The following is a 25543-nucleotide window of genomic DNA, read 5'->3' as shown; positions in this document are numbered from 1 at the left end:
ACTTGCCAAAACAATTAAACTAATTTTAAGGTGTGTATGCCCACAGAGGGATACCTAGTAATAAATCATTAAAGCCAGAAACTACATGGTTTATTAATTCTACTTTGAAATATTTATTATTCTTAATCTCCTATAATCCTATAATCCATACCCACTGCTAGTGTCTTGCTTCTAGGCACTATAATGACTATTTTCAATGACTTTTTAAAGGTTTCAAATATATTTTATTTCTTCAATTATGCTATATTTTAATAAGCAGCAGAGTACTTAAATGACAAGTTGATTTTGAAACAATTTTGTATTAAGTAACTTTGATGGTTACTCATTCCACTCTTGTGGGGTGACTCTTCCAACTGGAGATAGGTTCCACTCTATCCCAATCTGTGTGGCTGTATACACCCATGCAACAACACAGAAAGCGGTCCCACTGGCTAGTACAGTGTCACCGTATTTGTCATGGAAATCTGGTGAGTGTTTTTTGTGTTTCTGTCTTGACCTAATTGGTTGAATACTTCGAATCTTGAACCTTTTTAGTGCATTTCTGGCCAAGGGAAACATCACGAAAGTATGACAGGACTGCAGTCAACTGCAGCTGTTGGTCTATTTCCTTGCAGGGATACCTGGAAAAACAAAAGATGAGCAATAACATCTGATCTGCATTCAGTTCCTCCCTCAGAATGTTTCATTCACACCACTCCTCAGAGTGACCAGTCATGTTAGCTTCGATGCCATGATGTCTGGATTTGAGTCTCAGCTCTATTACTGACTAGCTATACGAACTCGGGCAGTTATTTAACCTCTCCTTGCCTTAGTCTCTTCAATGGCAAACTGAGACAGTAATGCCCAGCAACAAAGGGTGCTCTGTGTGTATAACACCACTCTGGTTAGTCTTAAGGGACCTGCTTCAAGTTAGCTTCAAGTTAGCACACTCCTCACTTGCTGACCTAAGGTCTGTGATCTATAACAGAACTAATTTATGTTCGTTGAGATGTGCAGACCATTGGCCTTGAGGAATGAAAGACTAGAACTTTTCCAGGCCATAGATTCCCAACAAGTCTGTCTGAAGCCACCTTGGCTTTCTGATTATTAGCCCAGTAGTTCTTTACCAAAATGTTTTTCTTTTTTAGGTTACACAGATGACTCTACTGACGTCCCTTTGTGCATCTGTAGACCTTGCCTTCTTTTGCAAAGAGAACAGGATACTCCAGCACATCATGAAACAAGAAAGAGAGCCGCTTGCACAACACCCTCTCACTGAGAGAACTTTTATAGCTGGCATCACTGAGTCTGCATGAATCAAGAAAATGTTGAAGGCCGCTGCATTCCCTTGACTAATTAACTACACTAAAACTTTAAAAATCCTTGGACCAGGCAGAAACCTCAGAGTTGGCTTCTGTACAAGAATCCACATTCTCCTCAGGTTGCCAGCTTCCAGAATAAAGTTCAAATTTCTTTCCAATCAAAACTTGTTTCTTGAGTCATGATCTTTCAGTTGATGGGCAGCCAAATTTGGTTTAGGTAACATGAGAATTACATGCGATAATCCCTAACAACAAAAGCAAGCACCTAGTAAGTATTAATCTGTTCTATTTTTCACAAATAGCCAATGGCTTGTTCCCTAGACTTCAAACTCATCAGTATGACCGACAAAATGACAATTCACAACATGTCCCACAAGTCCAATGACCTAGGACTACTGTAAACTCAGGTTTCAGTCAGAATTATAAGGCATTCAGAGTACATCCTACCTCCTCCTCCTGCTCCTCCCCCCTCCCTTTTGTTTAAGCTCTTCCTCAAATCCTCCTTCTCCTCCTTTACCTGTAATTCCTGCCTTGCACCTTTCTACAGGTAAAATTCTATTTGCCTTTTAAAACCTAATCTAAATATCACTACCTCTGTGAAATCCTTCCAAATCTCCCTAGGTTGAATAAACCTCCTCTTCTCTGGGCTCCTACACTTCTTACAACCCTGTTTCATAGCATTTAACATGATAATGGCTTTATCATTTTTTAAAATAGACATTTTTTAAGAACAGTTTTAGATTAACTGCTTAAGTGAGTGGAAAATACAGACTTCCCATATACATGCTGACTCCACACATGTATAGCTTCCTCCTCCTGTAACAGGCAATTAAATGTTACGTTTCTTACAATCAATGAACCTACGTAACAGTCCTTTTTCATGTATGTCTTTTGCAAATATTTTCTCCCAGCCTGTGGCTTGTCTTGTCATTTTCTTGAGAGATTATATTCTCTTCCAATAGACTGCAAGGTCTTCAAGAGCAAGGGATATTACCCTGCATGCAGAGTAGCTGACACAAAAGCACAGAAAGAAGTTGTTTTTTAAACCAACCTAAAATATAAATGATATTGGTAACCTTAAAGCAGTCAAAATGAACACAGAGGACAAGTAAAAAACAAAAAACAAGAAAACAAAAAAAAAACATGAAATCAAATGTACAGGTTGTAACAGCCCTAATAATTTTATTTTTTTAAACAGTTATATTGAACAAGAGATCTGGAAGCAGAAACACATGGAATTCTGTCCATTTCTCTTCTTTGTGCAAGCTGTCGAACATGCTCAGTCTCTAGCAACGACATATGTTAACTGTGGTCCAAATGCAAGCAACATGGATACAAAAACGCCTGACGTCAGTACTTGTAAACTTATAACTGATCAATGAGATTTGCCAACTCAAATGACTTTATTCCCAACTTAGAAAACAAGACCCTAAGGTTCTCTTTTATTTCCTACCAGATGGTAAAGTGGTAGTCTTCCTGATTGTGATGAAAGGGACAAAAACAGAACCAAATGCCTTTCTAGAAGAAAGGTTTCAAATATTCAAGGTTTTTTTTTCTTTCCTGTTAATCATGAATCTATCCAATAAAAGTCACTAAGATTTTAATTTGAATTGAATTCAGGAAGTAGGCTGAAGGTGAAAAGGGTCAGGCTATGACAGGTGCAGCTTAATTCAATAAAAAACCACTTGTGGCACACAGGATGGCAGAAAAAAAAACAGAATAATTGTGGTAAGAGGAATTTCTTGTGGGTCATCTATGCATGCCTGCTACTGTATGACAAAACATTTCATTACTCCTATCCTCAAAATGTGAAGTTGAAATTTACTTTGTCTCTAGTGACACTAATCACATCCCTTTGTAGCCTGATTCATCTTTTGGCTATTCCTTTATCTGTGAATTTTTTTTTTCTGTCTAGCCTAAAGTTTCTTGTACCAGTGAGTATCCATTATTAAGAATTTTCTTAGGGTTGCCCGGGTGGCTCAGCAGTTTAGCGCCACCTTCAGCACAGGGCCTGATCCTAGAGACCCGGGATCAAGTCCCACGTCGGACTCCCTGCATGGAGCCTGCTTCTCTCTCTGCCTGTGTCTCTGCCTCTCTCTCTCTCTCTCTCTCTCTCTCTCGTGTGTGTGTGTGTGTGTGTGTGTGTGTCTCATGGATAAATAAAATCTTTGAGGAAAAAAAAGAATTTTCTTTTAGGGAAAAAAAATAAGTTTCTTTTAGGAACTCCTATAGTTTGTAGTTAGCATTTCATCCTATAATAAACAAAATGCAGTCTCTTAGACACCTTTTTTTATTTTTCCTTGTCAGCATTAGCTACACCTGTCTCAGTTGCCTTTATATCTACATTATATCAATTTCTGCTTATAAAACACAAGAAGATCTAGGAATCCATGGATTAGAGAAATTTTCCATACTGTTCAATTCCACATAACTTACTTTTATGATAAATTTCACCTAAGCCTTTTTTATTACCCAAAGAATTGAAGAAGTAGGGTCTAATATCCATATGAAAGCATAAAAAAAGAAATTCAATGATATAATGCAGGTAAAGAAAATACTTCTCAAAAGTAGATGCTCTCTGATGAAAACAGACCACAAAGAGATGGAACAAGACAGGTTTCTCTAAGGAATAAAGAACACAGTAGAGGTTCTCTCACGCCTGTGGCAATAAAAGAAAAGAAATATGTTCTGAATAAATATAAATAGTTAAAGAGAGTGAAGTATCCCATGAGGATGAAAAGAAAAAATTGATTGTGTCATCTATTTTATACACCAATGCTGAAACTCAGTTTAGGAAAATAATGAATACTAGACTTCAGTCTAAGTGCAATAAGGAAGTATACATATTTGAAGCTCCACTGATAACAAAAATAATTTCAAATCACTAAAGTCTATAAAAATAAGTAAAGCGTAATATATTACTATAGTAGGGAAACTAATATTTAATGAATATATGCCTGTTTGCCAGGTATTGTCCCAGAATTTTGCACATCTGCAAAACCGGTGTGCAATGCTGATTATTTATCTCCATTTTGTACCTACGAACAAATGCCAGGTCAAGATGTGAATCCAAGTTCCCAGATTTTAAATCTAGTACATTTTTCAACTATCATTTTTCTTAAAGTATACTCAATTCTGAGTATTGGAAACAAACAAAAGCACAATGCGGTTACCAGAGGTTACTCTTTAACTGAAACCGGTTCACCCTAGTGACTACTAGTATGTCAGGGTCTGAGCTGGGTGCCAGTGGTACCATGCCCACTCTCGAGAGAGGGAATGAACAGAGCCGCTATTACAAGGGAAGAGACAGGCTAGAGATGAACACAGGGTGTCCTTCGTCTACAGGAGGAGTTATATTTCTACCTCAAGTTCTAGAAATGGTTTCAGAGGAAACGACACGCAGGCTAGATCTTGAAGGATGGTTAAGATATAAAAAACAAACCTGGGAGTGTAGGGTGTAGATGAAGTAGCAGAAGTGAAAGCACAGAGGGCTCAAATAGCATGCGGGCAGGACAATCTGGTGAGAGCTCAATAACACTGGGTAATAAGTGAATGCCCACTGATGAGCCTGGAGGGATGAGGAAAGAACAGCAGCACAGTGACGACTTTACATGCCTGGCTTTGGAACTTAAACTCAATTCAGTAGATCCGTGTTCCTCACTGATGAGAAAAGAGCACTCAAACTCACAGCCTTTATCTGTGAGTTACCAATGGGAATTCTTAGATCTGTGTTTTTACTCACACAATATAAAGAAATACAAGACAACAATATTGAGACCTGGATGATGTAGCTTTTCAATTACTGGTGCCTGGGTTTATCTTTGTTCTGCATTTTTTGCTTTCCTAGTGCACAACATTTATTTATCCTGGGCTAATGTGAAAAGAACGGAGTCAGCTTTTATATTTAAGTAATGTGTTCATGCCAGCAACAAAACAAAGAATTAGACAAATTGAGTCATGCCACAGCTCACTATATGGTACAGACATCTGAAAATAAAAGAACTATGGCCATGGCAAGCACTGTTGCAGATTCTGGACATTATTAATGGGTACATATTGAATTAATATTATAATTTTGAATTTTCTTTGTTGTATAGTTTGGTTCATTTTTAATTTGAAAATGTTTTGGATTCATAGTCGTATTAAAGAGGATAAATTTGGTTTTATGTTTACACATGTATAAGTTATTTTAAAATAATTCAAGACTGTACAAATGATATGAAGGAATTTGTTTTCCCTTTAAAAAGATTCCATATTTAATCCAAGTTTGAGAAACATTCTTAGAGTAGAGACCACTGATGGAATGGGGAAAAAGTATTTTACAAGGATAATTTGTTAGGTGAAGAATGGGCAGGAAGATGGCGAAAGTGCAGGAAAGGTAGGAGGTTATTTCAGTGTTAGGTGTTTATTTCAGTGGTTCAAGAAAATGATGATGAGGATCTGAATTAAGTTCTGATAAAAGAGATGGAAAGAAACTAGAATTGAGAAAAATTAGAAGAAAATCAGTCTGAGGTGGAAAATAAATTACTCTAAGTAAACTGAGTAAGTCCATTCACTTAACCATTGGTTTATTTTGGACCAAAATTCTGTCTATTTCTGTTAAAAATCAGCAGATATCGACACTATAGATTGAGCTGACCCCAGGGAATTGGAGTGTGGGTGATTTAGGTACAGAACGCAGCAAGGTCAAAGCGGCCATAATTCTATTCCTTTAGGAATAGAAAGGGGTACCTGAATAGGAGGGGGTAGGGTTTCTAAAATGATTTACTGTATGATCTCAAGGAAAAAAAATTAACTTCATCCAATCTAAATAGAACATGACATAGACTAATAAATGTCCTGCTTTGATATAAGGTTTCTACCTAACGTTAGGGAGAAAATTAGAAACTATGTCCTATTTCTCAAATGTGACTAAATATTATGAGTAAGAATCACACAGAGAGATGATGCTTAAGAAGGGATTAAGTGAATACCAAGGTTCCCCAACCTGGACTCTACTGACATTTTAGTCAAAATAATTCTTTTAGGGGGATATTCTGTTCATTGCAGCGTGTTTTAGTAGCATCCCTGCCTCTGTATACTACATACCAATAAGTAGTACCGTTCTCCCCTTAGTTGTGACACCAAAAATCTATCTCCAGGCATTGTCAGACCTCACTTGGTGAGTAAAATCATCGTTGGTTAAGAACCACTGTTGTATACAAAGTGTCTCCTATCACTTCGGCCATAATCCTCTAAATGGCATTATTCTATTCAATACAGAGACTGAAATTCTAAGAAAGTACATTCTCCCATTACCTGCTATAGGCTTCATAAAGATTGCCTATCAACATTTTTTTTCCAAACTAACCTCAAGTTTTAAGATGTGCAGTACACAACTCTGATGAATCAATCTATCTGGGGATCTGCTTGCTCGTCTATAAAGTAAGAAAAAAAAAAGTGGGATTAATTTGGCTTTTCCCAAACCTGCCTGCTGCTAAGAGTCATCCAGAAACTTTGTCACAAAATATAGGTTCCTAGATTCATGTTGAACCTAACTAACAAAGCACCTAGGGAAGTAGCCTGAGAATCTGTATCTTTTAAAAAACCTGAGAACTTTTTTAAAAGTTCTCAGAAGAGTCTTGCATCAGACACGTTTATGGAACAGCAAATCAGATAATCTCTAAGGTCCTATCCAGCCCTAACACTCTAGACCTTTCCAAAGAGAAAAGCATTTTAGGCAGACCATTTATTCTTTTAGGTCACAGTAGTAATTGAATTCATTACAATGGTAATTTAAAAATCAGCACCTAAGTGACCTGAGTTACAGGGACCCCCTGGGAATAAGTTTGTCAACAGAAACATTTGCCAGCATTTAAAAACATTAAAAGTACTAGTAATACTGGTGTTGTGCCATATAATGAATGATATACTTTCAAAGCTGAGGCTCCTTGACTACATTGCTCAATTGTTAACATCTTTATTTTCACCTCCTTTCATGTCTACTCTTTTTACAGCTTCAGAATATTGACACTCAGTAAGAAACAATAAAAAAGACAATCTTCTTGAAATGAAAATGCACATAACCCGCAGTGTCTTTTGTTCATTTATGTATTTCTCAGAAGATTATGCTGCTCAAGGAAGGATTAAGTGTACACAGTGCAAAGTGTCTCCCATCATAATTACTTAAGCCTTCAGTCTTTCTGTAACAGGAAATATGGGAACCCTGCAAGCAGCAATGCTGCTGGGAGAAATGCTGAACAATGGTTCTATTCCATATGTAATGGCATCATCTCCTGAGTCACTGAATTGATGGATGGTACAGCCATTTGCTTAAGGCTGTGTTCTATGCCATTTATATTAAGTCTAAAAAGTTACATAAATGGATGTTACCTGAACAAATAAAAAGGTAGAGCATAGTAGTGAGCTGTTATGTGAGGAGGGAGAAGCAACAGAGTGGACACTTGTAAGTTGATGTCCACAAATGACAAACGTTGCCTGAAAAGTGAAGGATATAAGGTATGGACACTCCCTCATTTTCTTCCCACAGTCAAAGTCTCAATAAACCAAGTCTATCCTATATAGAATGCTAAAAGTACTCAATAAAGTCTTTCCTGAGAATAGTCAGTGTTCATTCAAGCAATTCCTTTCATGGATCTGATCACATTAATGTGACTGACTCGTTAAGGACCTATTTATATTTTCTTTAGCCTTTAGTGCTTTCAACTAGACTCATTTTACCCCTTTCTGACAGCTGTGTAAGAGGACAAAACAGTAACAGAGAGGTTGAAGGTTTTTCTGCATGCTACACACACTGTTTTCTAGGCAGTGGCATGATTGTGCAAAATTATTGTTTTCCATTAAACTTTAATGAGCCCACCAAATTTCCTCAAGGTAGATGCCCAAGTTCATTTTATATTTTGATCCATTTCAAATACTGGAAATAGGTGACCTTGTTATTTTAGGCAATGTATTAAAGGGGCAGCTGTGGTTACTTTCAAAAGATTTTCTTTAACTGCATTCCAGAGTTCATGGATTGTTGCTTAGTCACGTCCTGCTAGAAGAGACTATTTCAGTGGATCAACAAGTCAAAACATCTGGATAAATGCACAGCATTTCTCCAACCTCATCTTGGAAAAAGATGGTCATGGTTATGATACATTCTAGAAACTTTGAAAAGTTTATCCAGAAACTGATAATGGAGTCACTGAAAGACATTAGGGGTGAATTGCATGGTCAGATTTGTAGCTTAGACATTACTCTAGTACAGGTACGAGGAAAGGTTTGCAACAGAATACTGCAAATATTCCAATGATTAATGATAAGGACTTGAACTTGGACAGTTCATCCAATTAAGGTCTCAAAATATGCCAGTCTCCTATTTCTGTAGTCATCATATTTCTGTATCTAACCCTCAGCTTTGCAGAGCCAGAACACAATTCTTTGGCACAGGACCTAAGGATGACAGCCTCTGAGGATCTACCTCACGCCACTGGAGATCTCAGAACTTGATGTATAAACTAGACTGTGAAAATTAATTCTTTAACTTCAAAAGAAAAATATTCCATTCCAGTGAATGGAATACATCATGTATCTCTTAGCGTTACTAGCTTGATGCTGATTTCAATCATAAGTGACCTTATTATCAATATTCACCAAAAGATGTGCCTATTTTGCTAGTTCTGTTTGATGTTAGTAGGTGTCACTTTTAAAAAGGGCTTCAAAGTCATCTAAGTTTGGGAAATATGCAGATAACAAAGTCAAATTCTTCTTTATTGAAGTATTTTCTAAACCTCTATTGTGCTAATGGACATGTCTATTCTCTGACAGGATGGTGCATGGTGCTTTCCAAACTAAGCTGGACATGCCATGCTTTTTTTTTTTTTTCTGGAGTGGATCTCTGTATTAGTGTTTTCCAGAACACATTTCAGGAGACAAAAAAAGAATGTCTCTGTGTTTTCAATGCTGTTACATCATTGTACTCATTTCTAATAGTTTAATAATTCCAGGAGGCATTACACAAACAAAATTACTTCCTTGTGGGGACTCTTCACATACGACTGCAGGAGCACAGAGTGCATGGTAAGCCCAGGGTATCTTAACAACACTCACAGTAGCAATTAACTCTAGCCTTCATTATGTGATTCTAACTTCTGCAGTTTTAATATTTGTGTACATGTTTCCCTCTTCTCCACATCTACCTTTATTCATTAAATGCTCTATGAATAGAAAGACTGCATGATGCTGCACTGTCCATTAGAGTTGCATCCATAAGCCCTCACTGCATACTCTGAAATTTTCATTTAAATCTTGAAATGAAAATGTACAAGCCATCCCTGCAGTTAATCTAAGTATCTCACTGATATGTAAAAGTAAAAATTAAAATTTTTAACTTTTAGATGTTAAAGACATTTTGAAACTGAAAGACACATTTAACTGAAGATTTCTATTTTTCATGAAAATGGTTCTTAATCTCTAACCTGAAATTAGGCCAGTAAGGGTCTATTTGAGAAGTTAATTTGGATCAAATGATCCCAAATTCAGACTGGAATAATTAGCACTCCATAATAATCCTTTCTTCCTTGTTTCTGAAATCTCCAGATGTTTTATTTACGACTTGGACTATACTGTCCTCCTAAATTCTGCTCAAAATATATTTGTAAATAAAACCTTTACAAGTAAGGCTTTTGTTCTTGCCATCACCTGGAAACTCACGGAGCATTTGTGGAGAAATTCCATTTGATGAGAAGAGGACTTCACAGCCTTAAAGTAGTACCTATGATCGCTTTCCGAGGTGTTTTTGCAGGCCAGTTCTCTCTTCCGGTGTATTTTTTTTTCTTTCCACTTTCATAAAATTTTTAATATGTTTTTAAAACTTTTAACAAAATGTTGGCACTTTACCTTTTTTCTTTTTGTTCTTCCATTTAGGATCTATTATTTGGAAATGAGAAAGACTTTGGCCAGAGGAGCTGCCTCTGGTAAACTGATATTTTTTTCCCTTGTAAATGCCTCAAAAGAAAGTGAGGCAGGATGCACTTTGCCAACCCTTGGGGCAGGGATCCTGCTTTAGTGAACTGCTATCTCATTTTAGTGTTTCTTTTAAGTTCCTGAGGGAAGGACACTAAAGAAGAGGTTACCCATCTAAACACATGCAACAGAAATTCAGAACACAGATTCTTGTTTTGAAATCCTAAGATTTCCAATTAGAATTCTAGTTTCAAAGAGGTTACTTTCAGTTTCTCTCTTATGAATCTAATGGAGTCTAAAATGTCACAGACTAAAAATGACATTCTTAACTAAATTAGCCTAATTTAACTATTTGGATATTTGTTAATTGGAAAGTAAAACTTCTATGCAAATAGGCCATAATTTTGATTACACATACAATTTATACAGCTTACAACCACTGCTGATGATGGAACTGTGGATTTCTTTATAAATGTATTTTGTCACATTTATCAATCCGAATCATAAGATCTAAGTGACAAAGACATCATTAAATTGTCCTTGAATATCTGTAGTAATCATTTGGTCACTGGACATTCAGGAGTTGATATAAACATATGCTGAAGAACATGGATAGAAATAGGAGGCTAGGGAGGGGATAGTAAATACATAACTCTAGCTACTCCTTTCCTAGATTCATACTCTATTTGAAGGAGAGGTGAAGAACCAAACTCATGAGTGAATTTTTCTAATGCAAACTCATTTTGAAAAAGAAACAAAGGTCTAGATATAGAAAAAGGTGAGGAACCTGAATCCTTTCCCTTCTTAGAATCAGGACCTTGACTGAGAACAGAAGATGGACAGCTTCCTAAGAGCAATAGGATGCTGTTAACAGAAGAAGATGGAATACATACTGAATGAGAAATAAATAAGTAAATAAACAAATAGACCACTATACTGGAAAAAATTGTTTTGATCCAATCACACGTCCATCAGGGGTAGAGGGTAAAAACACAGAGATTCATTCCTTAAAGTACGGGGAATCAGTATATGATATTCTCTCTAGTTTCTTCTATCTCTAACATTTTGTTTCTATATTAAAAGCTTCAAATAAATGGGTTGCACAGGCCCAGAAAAGTCAAGAGTTAGGAGGAATTACAACTGTGTGAGAATGGGCACATAAATACTCTTCTATTTATTTCTACTCTTCTGGAAGTTGCCCTTTTGAATTTTTTGCATAAGGAAAAGGTCCTCTAGAAAACCTGAATAATACTGAGGTTATTTTATTGCTTAACATGATTCAATTGAGCTTCTCTTATGTGACTATAGCCTGCTAAACACCAGAGTTACAAAGAGGATAAAAATGTCCCATTCTTTCAGGAATATTCAGATATTGGAAGAGACAGATAATCATAAGGTTTCAGTACGAAAAGTGTTATAACTGACATGATCACGATACTATGCCATCAAAAATAAGAGGTACCTTTCTCATCCAAACAGCTCATGAAGAACCTCCTGAATTAATGGTGGATGAGCTAAATTCTTTTTTTTTTTTGAGCTAAATTCTTGAATAGGCTTAACCAGATGAAAAGAAAGGAAGTGGAGACATTTATTAATGGCTTTTCTTCAACTACCAACACTAAAACTTAGTTTTCAAATATTTCTCCTCTAAGGTGGCCTACAAGTCCAACTATATATAAATCAAGAGAATCTCCTTTAATGTCCAATTCAAAACAACAGCACATGTAACAGTGGCACATAAGCAGCACACTGAAATAAAACCTCTTCTGGCTTTCTGCCAATTCTATAATACATTTTCATCTTGATTTAACATCATATTGTAATCCTTATAAAAATTTGCTTTTAATGTTACTACAAAATGATAGCAGAAAACAAATGTAGGCAATTCATAAGATACAAAATAATCGGAGTTAAGATAGTCATAATCCAATTGTGTTCAGAATTAATAATATCCAAGGTGGAGCCATTTCCTGCATTTTCGTCTGAGTTCATGATGTTGCAAGATCACCTATTAACTTTATGATTTACACTAAGGAGACAGAGAATAACTAAGAAAGTTTTGGAATTAATACTGGGAAATAAATAGTAGCCATGCTTCATAACGGACTGAATTTAAGCCTCAAGTATGCCTTACAACCAATGTCTCATGTTATCAAAGAAACTACAAATGATAATTGTCAAAATACCAGCAAAGTCCAAAAATACTGATACAATATCCAGCAGCTGGATAATTCTGGGAATTCCCTACATATAACATTTATTTATTTGACTGTAGAAGATAGTCCCATAACAACAATGACAACACTTTAAGCCACAACAGCAGTTTATACCGTGTGAACTGCACACAGTGTCGAAGTGTATGGAAGGATACTGCCATATGGCAAAAGGGATCCAAGGAGATTGGGAAGATGATGGAGTAAGAGGACTCTAAACTCATCTCATCCCATGGATACAACTAGATAAACTCATATCAGTGTAAATAACCCAGAAAACTAACTCAAGACTGTGGCAGAACAAATTCCTCAACTAAAGGTAGGGATGAGGCCATAGTAAAAATATAGGAAGGGTGGGGATGCTGGGGGAACAAAATAGACCCTAGCAGGCCGCAGAAGAAAGGGAGCCACTGGCGTGGAGAAGGGCAAGAAACAGACTATCATCCAAGGGAGCCCATAACATTTGGCTTTGAAAGCAAGACTGAATTTTTTGAGTTCTTATAACCAGTGGGATGTAAAGCCTGGAACTTTAAAAATCATGGGGCTCAGCTTTGGGAGAGTCCTGAGGGCAACAGGAAGCTGAGTTCCCACCCTTAAAGAGACAGTATGACAAAAAGCCCTGGGAGACACACGTAGAAGGAGCAGTTTGAAAAACACGTAGGGCATGGGGCAGAGAGAGCTATTTACTCATCTCAGAGCCTGTCCTAGAGACAAGGGAGCTAGAAGGATCCATTTCTCTCCCCTCTCCTCAGTATGAACACAGGGCCACATGATGCAGCAGCAAGGACAGGCACTACTGAATTTGCTTAGACCTGTCCCCTCAGCTTTGGCAGATCTGCCCATTCCAGTCATCTTAGCTTTAGTCCTGGAGCTGTGGTCCTCCCCCAGAAGACCAGCACAAACCTTGCAAACACTTCATCTCCCATGCAGAGCACTTTGTGGGGCCTTGGTGCTAGCAATGGCAGCAGCAGAGTCAGAGCCCTGTGGAAGCCTGAGACACACCTTGTTAAAACTGCACACTCCCCACTAACCCCCCTTATGTAGCCCTGATCCCTGCAGCTATAGCTGCAGGTTTCATTTTGCAAGTAGACCAGTTTTGAACACTTGTTAAAACTGCATGCTTCACCCCAGCCAGGGACCAAACACTGCCCACAACAGGCAAAAGAAGTCACTGGAAGCAAATAGAGTGAAAGAAAACATGGCCAGGACACAAGAGCAGGCCACACAATACATATAGGAGATGCCCCATGAAATGCCATGTTCTGAGTAACAGGGGACATGCTTCACTGCAGGACACCATAGGACCTCTTCTTCATAAGGCCATTACTTTCAAGAGCAGGAGACAGAGCTGACTTCCTAACACAGAGAGTTAGACAAAATGAAGAGACAGAAAAATGTCCCAAAGGAAAAATAGGACAAAACCATAGCAAGAGACCTAAGCAAACAGATATAAGCAATATGCCTGACAGAAAATTTAAAGTAAAGATCAGAGATCCCTGGGTGGCTCAGCGGTTTGGTGCCTGCCTTTGGCCCAGGGCGCGATCCTGGAGTCCCAGGATCAAGTCCCGGGTCAGGCTCCTGGCATGGAGCCTGCTTCTCCCTCTGCCTGTATCTCTATCTCTGTCTCTGTCTCTGTCTCTCTCTCTCTCTCTCTCTCTCTATGTCTATCATGAGTAAATAAATAAAATCTTTAAAAAAAATAAATATCATAAAGATACTCACTGGACTTGAGAAAAGAGTGGAGGACTCAATGAGACCCTTAAGAAAGAGATAAAAAATAATCCATCAGAGATAAAGAATGCAATAAGTGAAATTAAAACTACACTAGCTAGAATAAATAGCAGACTAGAGGAAGCAGAGGAATGAATTAATAATCTGGAAGACAGAATAACATAAAATAATCAAGCTGAGGGCTGAAAGAGAAGAATTAGGTAAAAAGAGAATAGACTTAGGGAATCCAGTGACTACATCATTATACTAGCATAGTAACATTTGTATTTATAGGGATATGGGAAGAAAAACAGAGAAAAAAATGGAGCAGAAAATTTATTTGAAGAAATAATAGTTGAAAACTTCCCAAAATCTGGGGAAGGAAATAGATATCCAGACCCAGAAGGCACAGAGATTCCCCCAATAACATCAACCCAGTGAGGTCCATACCAGGACACATAGTAATTAAAATGGCAAAAAATGAGTGATAGAGAATTTTAAAAGCAGCAAGAGAAAAGCAGGTAGTTACATATAAGGAAAATTCCATAAAGCTATCAGTGGCTTTTTCAGCAGAGACTCGGCAAGCCAGAAGGGAATGCCATGATATATCCAAAATTCTAAAAGGAAAAAATGTGCAGCCAAGAATACTCCGTTCAGCATAGCTATCATTCAGAACACAAGGAGAGATAAAGAGTTTCTCAGCAAACAAAAGCTAAAGGAGTTCATGACCACTAACCCAACCCAAGAATAAATGTTAAAAGGGGACTTTTTGAGTAGAAAGGAATGGCCACTAGTAAGAGTATGAAAAGTAGGAAACACAAAAGCAGTAAAAATAAATGTATCTGTTAAAATCAGTCAAAGGATTCACAAAATAAAAAGGATGTAAATTAGGACACCATATGTGTAAAATATGAGGAGAAGAGGAGTAAAGAATGGATTCAAGCTTAAGTCACAATCAGCTTAATATAAACTGCTATATGCAGATGTTACATACAAACCTAATGGTAACCGCAAGTCAAAATCCAGTAATAGATACAATAGTAATATAATAAAGGAAAAATAATCCAAATATAATACTAAAGAAAGCCTGCAAACCATGAAAGAGAGCAAGAGAAGGATCAGATAAAAATATAAAACAACCGCAGAACAAGTACAAAATGAAAAAATTCATATCTATCAAAATTACTGTGAAAATAAAGAAGCTAAATGCTCCAAAGGACAAAGGGTAACAGAACAGATAAACAAGACTGGCATGCTGCCTATAAGACTTATTTCAGACCTGAACAGACCTGCACATTGAAAATGAGGGGATGAAGAAACATATACCATGTAAGTGGATGTCAAAGGAAAGCAAGGGTACCAATGCTTAAGACAAAATAGACTTTAAACCAAGGACTGTAACAAGAGACAAAGATGGACATTGTATAATCATAAAGGGAACAATCCACAAAGAAGATATAATAGTTATAAATATAAATACTTATGGATCCAATCAACGGTAATATAGTAATAGTAGGGGGCTTCAACACCCCACTTATACCAATAGACAGATCATCCAAACAGAAAATTAACCAGGAAACTATAGCTTTGAATGATACACTGGACCAGATGGATTCAACAGACAACTAAAACAATCCATCCCAAAACAGTAAAATACATATTTTTCAATGTACAAGAAACATTCTCCAGAGTAAACTATGTATTAGGACACAAAACAAGCCTCAAAAAATTTAAAAAGATGAAGTCACACCGTACGTATTTTTCTGACCACAGCATTATGGAACTAGAAATCAACCACAAGAAAAAATCTGAAGAGAGTACAAATACATGGAGGTTAAAAAGCATGCTACTAAACAATGAATGGGTCAATCAAAGAGTCAAAAATAAATGAAAAACTGCATGGAAAGAAATGAAAATGAAAACACAATGATCCAAATCTCTGGGACGAAGCAAAAGTAGTTTAAGAGGGAAATCTAGTGCAATACAGACCTATATCAAAAAGCAAGCAAAATCACAAATAAACAACCTAATCCTATACCAAAAGGTGTGAGAAAAATAACAAACAAAACTACAAATTAGCAATAGAAGAAAAGAATAAAGATAATAGCAGAAATAAATAAATAGAAACTAAAACAATAGTAGAGGTCTGGGTCTTTGAATAAATAGACAAAACTGATTAACCTTTAGCCAAGTCATCAAAAAAGAAAGAAAGAAAGAAAGAAAAAAGAAAAGAGAGAACTAAAATAAAATCAGAAACAAAAAAAGGAGAAATAACAAACACCACAGAAAAACAAATAATTATAAGAAAATATTATGAAAAACTATATGCCAACAAATTGGGACAACCTAGAAGAAATGGATAAACTCCTAGAAACACATAACCAACCAAAATAAACTGAAGAATAGAAAATTTGAATAGACTGATTACCAGCAATAAAACTGAATCAATAATCAAAACACTCCCAACAAACAAAAATCCAGGAACGGCTTCACAGGGGAAGTCGACCAAATATTTAAAGAAGAGTTAATACCCATTCTTCTCATACTTTTCCAAAAAAACAGAAGGAAAATTTCAAAATTCATTCTGAGTCCAGCACTACCCTGATACCAAAACCAGATAAAGACACCACAAAAAATGAGAACTACAAGCCAATCTCTGATGAACACAGATGCAAAATTCCTCAACAAAATATTAGCAAATGGAATCCAACAATACATTTAAAAAATCATTCACTACAATCAAGTGGGATTTATCCCCAGGATACAAGGCTGGTTCAATTCATAAATCAATCAATATGATACATCCCATCAATAAGAGGAAGGATAAAAACAGTATTTCAATAGATGCAAGAAAGCATTTGAACAAAGTACATCTATTCATGATAAAAACTTTCAACAAAGTAGGTCAAGAGGGAATATACCTCAACATAATAAAGTCCTTATTTGAAAAACCCACAGCTAACATTGTAATCAATGCAGGAAAACTGAAAGCTTTTCCCCTTACGATCAGGAATAAGACAAGGATGTCCACTTTCACCACTTTTTTCCAACATAGTACTGGAAAACCTAGCCACAGCAATGAGAAAACAAAAAGAAATAAAAGACATCCACATTGGTAAAGAGCAAATTAAACTTTTATTATTTGTAGATGTCATGATACTATCTAAATATAGAATATCAAAAGATTCTACCCAAAAAAAAAAAAAACGCTAGAACTGATACACAAATTCAGTAAGGTGACAGGGATACATCAATATACAGCAAATGGTTGCATTTCTATATACTAATAATGAGGCAGTAGAAAAAAAACCTTAAGAAAATAATCTCATTATAATTGAACAAAAAATAATAAAATACATAGGAAGAAACTTAACCAAAGAGTTGTAAAAGATCTGTACTCTAAAAATTATAAAACACTGATGAAAGAAATAAAGACAACAACAAAGAAATGGAAAAACATCCCATGTTCATGAATTGGAAGAACAAATATTGTTAAAACGTCTATATTACTCAAAGCAATCTGCACATTTAATACAATCCCTATCAAACTACCAACAGCATTTTTCACAGAACCAGAAAAAACACAATCCTAAAATTTGAATGGAACCACAAAACCCTGAATAGCCAAAGAAATCTTGAAGAAGAAAAACACAACTAGAGATGTATCACAATTCCAGACTTCAGGATCACTACAAAGCTTCAGTAATCAAAGCAGTATGGTACTGGTACAAAAACAGACACGCAGATCAATGGAACAGAATAGAAAGTACAAAATAAACCCCAATCTATATAATCAATTAATCTTCAACAAAGGAGGAAAGAATATCCATGGGAAAAGACAGTCTCTTCAACAAATAGTGCTGGGAAAACTGGTTAGCAACATGCAAAAGAATGAAAATGGACCACTTTCTTAAATCATACACAAAACTAAACTCAAAATAGACTACAAACTTAAACGTGAGACCTGAAACCACAAAAATCTTAAAAGAGAGCACAGGCAGTAATTTATCTGACATCAGCCCTAGCAACATCTTTCTAGATAGATTTCCTGAGGCAAAAGAAACATAAGTAAAAATAAACTGATGGGACTACATAAAAAGAAAAAGCTTCTGCACAGTAAAGGAAACAACCAACAAAACTAAAATGCGACCTACCGAATGGGAGAAGATATTTGCAATGATATATCCAATAAAGGGTTAGTATCCAAAATATGTAAAGAACTTATAAAACTCAAAAAAAACAAATAATGCAAATAATCCAATTAAAAATGGGCAGAAGATATCGACATTTCTCCAAAGAAGAGCTACAGATGGCCAACAGATACATGAAAAAGATGTTCAACGTCACTCATCAGAGAAATGCCAATCAAAACCACAATGAGATATCACCTCACACCTGTCAGAATGGCTAAACTAAAAAACTAAAGAAACTAAAGAAACAAGTGTTGGTGAAGATGTGGGGGAAAAAATGAATCCTTGTGCACACACACACACAGTAGAATATTATTCAGCTATAAAAAGAGTGAAATCTTGTCATTTGCAATGACGTAGATGGATCTAGAGAGCATCTGCTAAGCAAAATAAGCCCCTCAGAGAAGGATTAATACCCTAAGATTTTGTTCATATGTAGAATTTAAGCATTGCCTTTTGCAATGGCATGCATAGAGCTAGAGAGTATTGTGCTAAGGAAAGTCAGTTAGTCAGAGAAAGACAAGTACCGTATTATTTCACTCATATGTGGAATTTAGGAAAACATAACAGATAAACATAGAGGGGGAAAAAGAAAGAGGGAAAGCATAAAACAAATGTAACTCTTAACTACAAAAAACACACTGAGGGGCTGCTGGAGGGGAGGTAGGTGGGGGAACGGGTTAAATGGGTGATAGGTATTAAGGAGGGCACATGTTGTGACGAGCACTAGGTGTTGTATCTAAGTGATGAATCACTAAATTCTACACCTGAAACTAACATTACACTGTATGTTAACTAACTAGAATTTAAACAAAATTGGGGGGAAAAATGAACAAAGGGAAAAAAAGAGAGATAAACCAAAAAACAGACTCTTAACTATAGGGAACAGATAGATGGTTACCAGAGGGGAGGTAGGTTGGGTGAAATAGATCATGGGAATTAAAAGTACTCATTTTAATAAGCAGTGAATAAATATATGGAACTGTTGAATCACTGAAGTGTAAAGTTGAAATTAATATAATATTGTAGGTTAACTACTCTGGAGTTAAAATTTTGTAAATAAATAAAAGTTAAAAAAAATAAAAATACACAACTAATTTTTAAAAAGAAAGAAAAGGGATTCTGGTTTCAAACAACTACAAAATGAACCCTGGCCACTTCCTCAACTTCCATGCATTCTTCTTACACTCCATTCCGTTTCCAGGCCATCATTTTATATAGGTAATAAATACAAAGGTCATTTACGTCCTCTCGGTCCCTAAAGTGGACATGTTAAATCACTTGTCTTGACTTTTCAGCTAAAATAGCACCAATGATGCATCCTTCTCTAGAAATCTCTTCCATTTAGCTTCTATGCTACTCCCTTAACTTTCTATCTCTATGGCTATTTCTTCTTTACAAACTCATTCTCCTCTAATAGGTTCTTAATGTAGAAGTTTCTAATGGCTCAGCTACAGGTTCCCTTATATTTTCACTTTATATGCTCTCTAGCTTTTCCTAGCCATGCTAATAAACTTAATTATCATGGGCAATTAGATAACTCTCAAATTTTATCTCCTAATATAAATCATTTTCTTCATTCAAGGGCACTACATGAAAATGCCTTCATAACATCTCTTAAAAGAATTCAAATTCTAAGAAACTCAAAGAAAAAAGATCATTTGATGTACACAAAATTAATAGGCTAATGGTATACAATCATGCTCTTCTATTTCTAACCCAGCAAACACCAGCTCCACCTATCTAGTTAAGCAAGTGAAATTTAGAAATCATTCTTGCTTAGATACCTTCAATTCCCCAGGAATATTTAATACACCACTGGATTCTTTTTCATCTTAAAAACATCTTAAATCTGCTGACCTCTCTCCATCCAAAGTGTCTCCACAATGGCCCAACTTTTCTTTATTGCTTTCCTTAAATGTTGTTCCCATAGTACCACCCTGCCATCCTCTAGCCCTCATCTATTCTCCCCAACTGCTCACAAGTGATTTTTTTTTGTATTTGCCCTCCAACAGGTTTACTAAGGTATAATTCACATACAACATTGTGTAAATTCAAGGTATATAATGTGATGATTTAATAATGGATACTTTGAAGTGACTACCACAATCAAGTTTTAGCACATCCATTACCTCACAGTTATCATTTTGAGTGGTGTGTGGATATAGGGTGCATGGTAAGAACAGTATTGCTCGATATAATTACTATGGTATACATTAGAAACCTAGAACTTACTAACTAGAAGTCTGTACTCTTTGACCAACATCTCCCCATTTCCCCTAACCTCTAGTCCCCGGCAACCACTACTTTACTGTTTCCAGAGTGCAGTTTTTTATATATTCCACATATAAATGAGCTCATATGGTATATGTCTTTCTCCATCTGACTTAACATAACATCTTCCAGGTTCATTCAGGTTGTTACAAATGACAAGATTTACTTCTTTGTTATGGATAAGTAATTTTCGTTACAAATATTATCATATTTTCTTCTTTATCCATCTATTTGTCACAAATGATAACTTTTTTCCAAGTTTCATGAATAATGTTGCAGTGAACATGGGAGTGCAGATACCTCGAGATACTGCCTTCATTTCCTTCGGATATATACACAGAAGTAGGATTCCTGGGTCAAATGGTAGTTCTACTTTTAATTGTCTGAGAAACCTCTATATTTCTTTCCATAATAGCTACCCTAGCTTACATTCCCACAAGCAATGCACACCCTTGTCAACACTTGTTATCTTGTCTTTTGGTAACAGCCATCTTAACTGTGGTTTTCATTTACATTTCACATTAGTGATATTGAAGTACCTCTTTCATGTTGGCCATGTTCATGACCTGGTACCCATTTGGATGTATTCTTTAGAAAAATGTCATCTACTCAGGTCCTCTGCCCATTTTTTAATGTTATTTCATTTTTTCCTATTGAGTTGTATAGTTTCCTTATATATTTTGGATATTAATTCCTTATCAGATATATGTTTTTAAAATATTTTCTCCCATTCTGTAGGTTGACTTTTCATTTTGTTGTTTCCTTTATGGTGCAGAAGCTTTTCTGTTTAATGTAGTCTGACATGTTTATTTCTACTCAAATCCATAAATAATTGCTAAGACTAAGACCAATGTCTAAGAGCTTTTCACTTGTGTTTTCTTCCATGAGTTTTTAGTTTCAGGTCTTATATTTGAGTCTTTAATGCATTTAAAGTAAATTTTTGTGAGTGGTGTCAGACAGGGCTCCAATATTACTCTTTAGTATGTGACTATCCAGTTTTCCCAGTACCATTTATTGAAGAGACTATTTTTTCCCTATTGTCTGCTCTTGGTGCCCTTTTCAAAGACTAGGTGACAATGCGTATGGGTATATTCCTAGGCTTTCTACTTAGTCCCATTGGTACACACACACATACACACACACACACATCTGTTTTCATTTAGTTCCCTGCTATTTTTACTACTATATCTTTGTAATATAGTTTTAAATCGGGAAATATAAAGCCTCCATCTTTGTTCTTCTCTCAAGATCACTTGGCTAATTATGGTCTATGGTGGCTTAATATGAAGTTTAAAGTTGCTTTTATCTATCTGTGTAAAAATTTAGTAAGGATTGCATTGAATCTGTAAGAACACCTTGACAGCATGGAGAATTTAACAATATTAATTCTTCCAAGCCATAAACAAAGGATATGTTTCCATTTATGTGTGTCTTCTTCAATTTCTTTCTTCAAAGTCTTATAGTTTTTGTTGTCTTTCACTTCCTCAGTTAAATTTACTTCTAAAAACTTTTGTGTTGATGCTATTGTAAAGAAGATTGTTTTCATAACTTTTCTTCTCAAATGTTAATGTTAGTGCACAGAAATGAAAATGATTTTTGTATCTTGATTCTGTATACCATAAATTTACTGAATTCGTTCTAACAGTTTTCTGGTAGACCTTTAAGGCTTTCTGTCTATATAATCCTGTCATTTGCAAATGGAGATAATTTTATTTCTTCCTTTCTCACTTGGATGTCTTTCATTTCTTTTTCTTGCCTGATTGCTCTATGACTTTTAGTACTATGTTGAACAGGAATGGTGAAAGTGAGCACTCCTATATTATTTACAATCTTAGAGGAGAAACTCAACCTCTTGATGTTGAGTGTGTTAGCTGTGGGCTTGTCATGTATGGCCTTTATTATTCTGAGGCATATTCCTTCTATACCCAATTTCTTAATTTTTTCTTTAATCATGAAAGGATGCTGAATTCTGTCAAATGTTTTTTCTAAATCTATTGAGATGACAATATGATTTTTATCCTTCATTTTGTTAATGTGATTTATTGCATTTATTGATTTATGTTGAATCATTCTTTACAACTGATGTTCTATATGCAGAAACATGACTATCACATCTACACTGAAAAACATTTGTTACACTCTGATAATTTACTTTAAAAATATTTCAATATAGGGACACCTGGGTGGCTCAGCAGTTGAGAGTATGCCTTCAGCTCAGGGCAAGATCCCGGGTCTGACAATCAAGTCCCATGTTGGGCTCCCTGTAAGGAGCCTGCTTCTCCCTCTGTCTATGTCTCTGCCTCTCAATATGTGTCTCTCATGAACAAATAAAATCTTTAAAAAAGTTTTTTCAATATAAATAGTATGATATTTTTGTGAATAAATTAACCTTAGTTTTCATTCAAGGAGTTGTTAGATAGAATTTACAGTACACTAACCAGACATCCACACTTCAGGAATGATTACATATACACCTGAAACCTAACTATGAAAATGTACATCAGAGGGTTTGTTAATTAACCTAAGGGATGCCAGAAATAACTTTTTATTGATGACTATTTTTCAAAATACATGGTTAACTATAAAGGGTTTATCAGGCCTAATGCTGTTGCATGAATAAAGACTGAGAATCTGGTAAGCATAGCAGCCTGATACACTGGGAATAGCCCTTTGATAGAATTCTATTTGTCTGAAGTTTTCCCCACTTTATACAGAATTATATTACTAATTCAACTATCTGACTGGCTGCTTCTGTCATTAGAAATAATTGTTTTATTTAAGAAGTATGTTAGGGATCCCTGGGTGGTGCAGTGGTTTAGCGGCTGCCTTTGGCCCAGGGCGTGATCCTGGAGCCCCGGGATCGAATCCCACGTCGGGCTCCCAGTGCATGGAGCCTGCTTCTCCCTCTGCCTATGTCTCTGCCTCTCTCTCTCTCTCTCTCTCTCTCTCTCTCCTCTCTCTCTCTCTCTCTCTCTCTCTCATAAATAAATAAATAAATAAATAAATAAATAAATAAATAAATAAATAAATAAATAAATAAAAGAAGTATGTTAAAGTGCCTTAAGACAGTGCCAGAACCTATGCTCTTGTGCTATTTAATTTCACATATTTAACAAAATACATCTATGAATTTCTTTCACCATAATACCATCTAATATAAAGGCCCATTATGCACAGAACATCCTCAAAGTATTAGAGTATACAAATATTTACCCAAATGACCTGACAAATGGTTGAAAAGCCGAATTGTTTTAGTCAGGACATAGTACCACACAAAAGCTTCTTTTCTTTTGGTTTAAAGGAACAAAATTAAATCACCTGTACTTATATATTTAATAAGCTGCCTTTAGTGGTCACATAATCACTAGACATTGGAATATACTGCTTTTAAGATAAAGACTAACATTTTTTAAATGACTGCCCAGGTTGTTTGGGCTGCCATTAAAAAAAATGGCATTGACTACATGGTTTAAACAACAGAATTTTATTTTCTCACAGTTCTGAGGCTAAAAAATTCATGATCAAAATCTGGCATGGTTCACATTCTGGTGAGAACTCTCTTCCTGGCTTGGAAATGGCTACCTCTTTGTTGTCTTCACATGTAGGAAACTGACCAAACTCAGAGTCTTCTTTCTGTCCTTATATGGGCACCAGTCCTAATACATGAGATACCCACCCATATAACTGATTTAACCTTCATCATCTCCTCAACTTGACCTATTTTCAAAAACAGTCACACTGGGAACAAGGGCTTCCACATATGAATTTTGGAGATACAGTAACATTTAGTGCATGACAAGGCTTTTATTAGAAGGCTATTACTGAGGCACTTGGGTGGCTCAGTGGTTGAGCATCTGCCTTCGGCTCAGGGTGTGGATCCCGGGGTCCTGGGATCGAGTGCCACACTGGGCTCCTTGCATGGAGCCTGCTTCTTCCTCTGCTTACGTCTCTGCCTCTCTCTGTGTCTCTCATAAATAAATAAATAAATAAATAAATAAATAAATAAATAAATAAATAAATAAATAAAATCTTTATATATATATATATATATATATATGGCTTTTATGATCCTGTTCACTTAATCAGCAACATCACATTGACAAATATATTCACTTTCTGCATTCTAGTTACGTGTGGTTTTCTACTAGTTTCTGGAAACACTCATTCCTTCTCTTCACTGAGTTTGCTGTTCTCTCTCACAGTAGGAAATTCTAGCTCATTCCTCCATTATCAGCTCACAGTGTTGTCAGATATTTATATTCCCTCATTTATTGTTTCAACTACTTAAAAGCAACAAATTAGGTCTATGACACACATCACTTAGAGTTTTACTGAAGCATACATATGAATTTGTTTATTGGTGATAGAATGCATTGCATGCCACTTAATATTTGTGTGTCTATTTTATAACCCACTTCTTGTATCGATATTTTATTCTCTTTTAATTTTCATCAGAAAACACGGAAGTTAGTTATCATCTTCATTTTAAAGCAGACAAAATTAGAAGATTTTATGTTCTGCTATTATTTGTAAATTTGAGTATTTATTGAAATAACAGTAAAAAAACATGCACTATTTGCCATTGTAGAGTTTACAAAGCACAGTGGGGAAGCAAATCATTGAACAATCACAATCTTTTATAATTACACTATGTGATAAATCCTATAAAAATGCTAAGTATTATGAAAATGGGAACAGAAAAGTAATGTTAATATTCTGTAGGCGGGAAAAATTTTTCTGAAGAAAAGACATTTAGGGTGAGACAATACAATGATCCAGTAGAAGAGAGGAAAGGAAATTCTAAGAGATGATGCAACACACATAGAGGCCGCCCTGAGGTAGAAAACTGAAAGAAGCTCAGTGTGTCGGAAGCATTGTAAACCAGAGGGAAGCTAGCGACAGGTAAGTT

The 25543-nt window shown here is 35.8% G+C and overlaps 2 protein-coding genes across 2 annotated transcripts in view; both read right to left on the bottom strand.

Annotated features, from left to right (window-relative positions):
* Positions 1–318: 318 nt before the first annotated feature.
* LOC129518990 (cytochrome c oxidase subunit 7B2, mitochondrial) lies at positions 319–558 on the bottom strand. The gene has a single exon (XM_055339186.1). The coding sequence runs from the start codon at positions 556–558 to the stop codon at positions 319–321; it is 240 nt and encodes a 79-aa protein (XP_055195161.1).
* GABRA4 (gamma-aminobutyric acid type A receptor subunit alpha4) overlaps positions 545–25543 on the bottom strand; it is a 223288-nt gene continuing 198289 nt past the window's right edge. The window contains exon 10 of the mRNA XM_055339184.1: positions 545–620. The gene's annotated coding sequence lies outside the window, so the exon portion shown is untranslated. The remainder of the gene's footprint in view (positions 621–25543) is intronic.

The sequence above is a fragment of the Nyctereutes procyonoides genome, unplaced genomic scaffold, assembly GCF_905146905.1.
Source record: "Nyctereutes procyonoides isolate TBG_1078 unplaced genomic scaffold, NYPRO_anot_genome, whole genome shotgun sequence".
NCBI lineage: Eukaryota > Metazoa > Chordata > Mammalia > Carnivora > Canidae > Nyctereutes > Nyctereutes procyonoides.
This window is presented reverse-complemented; position numbering and strand designations above follow the sequence as displayed.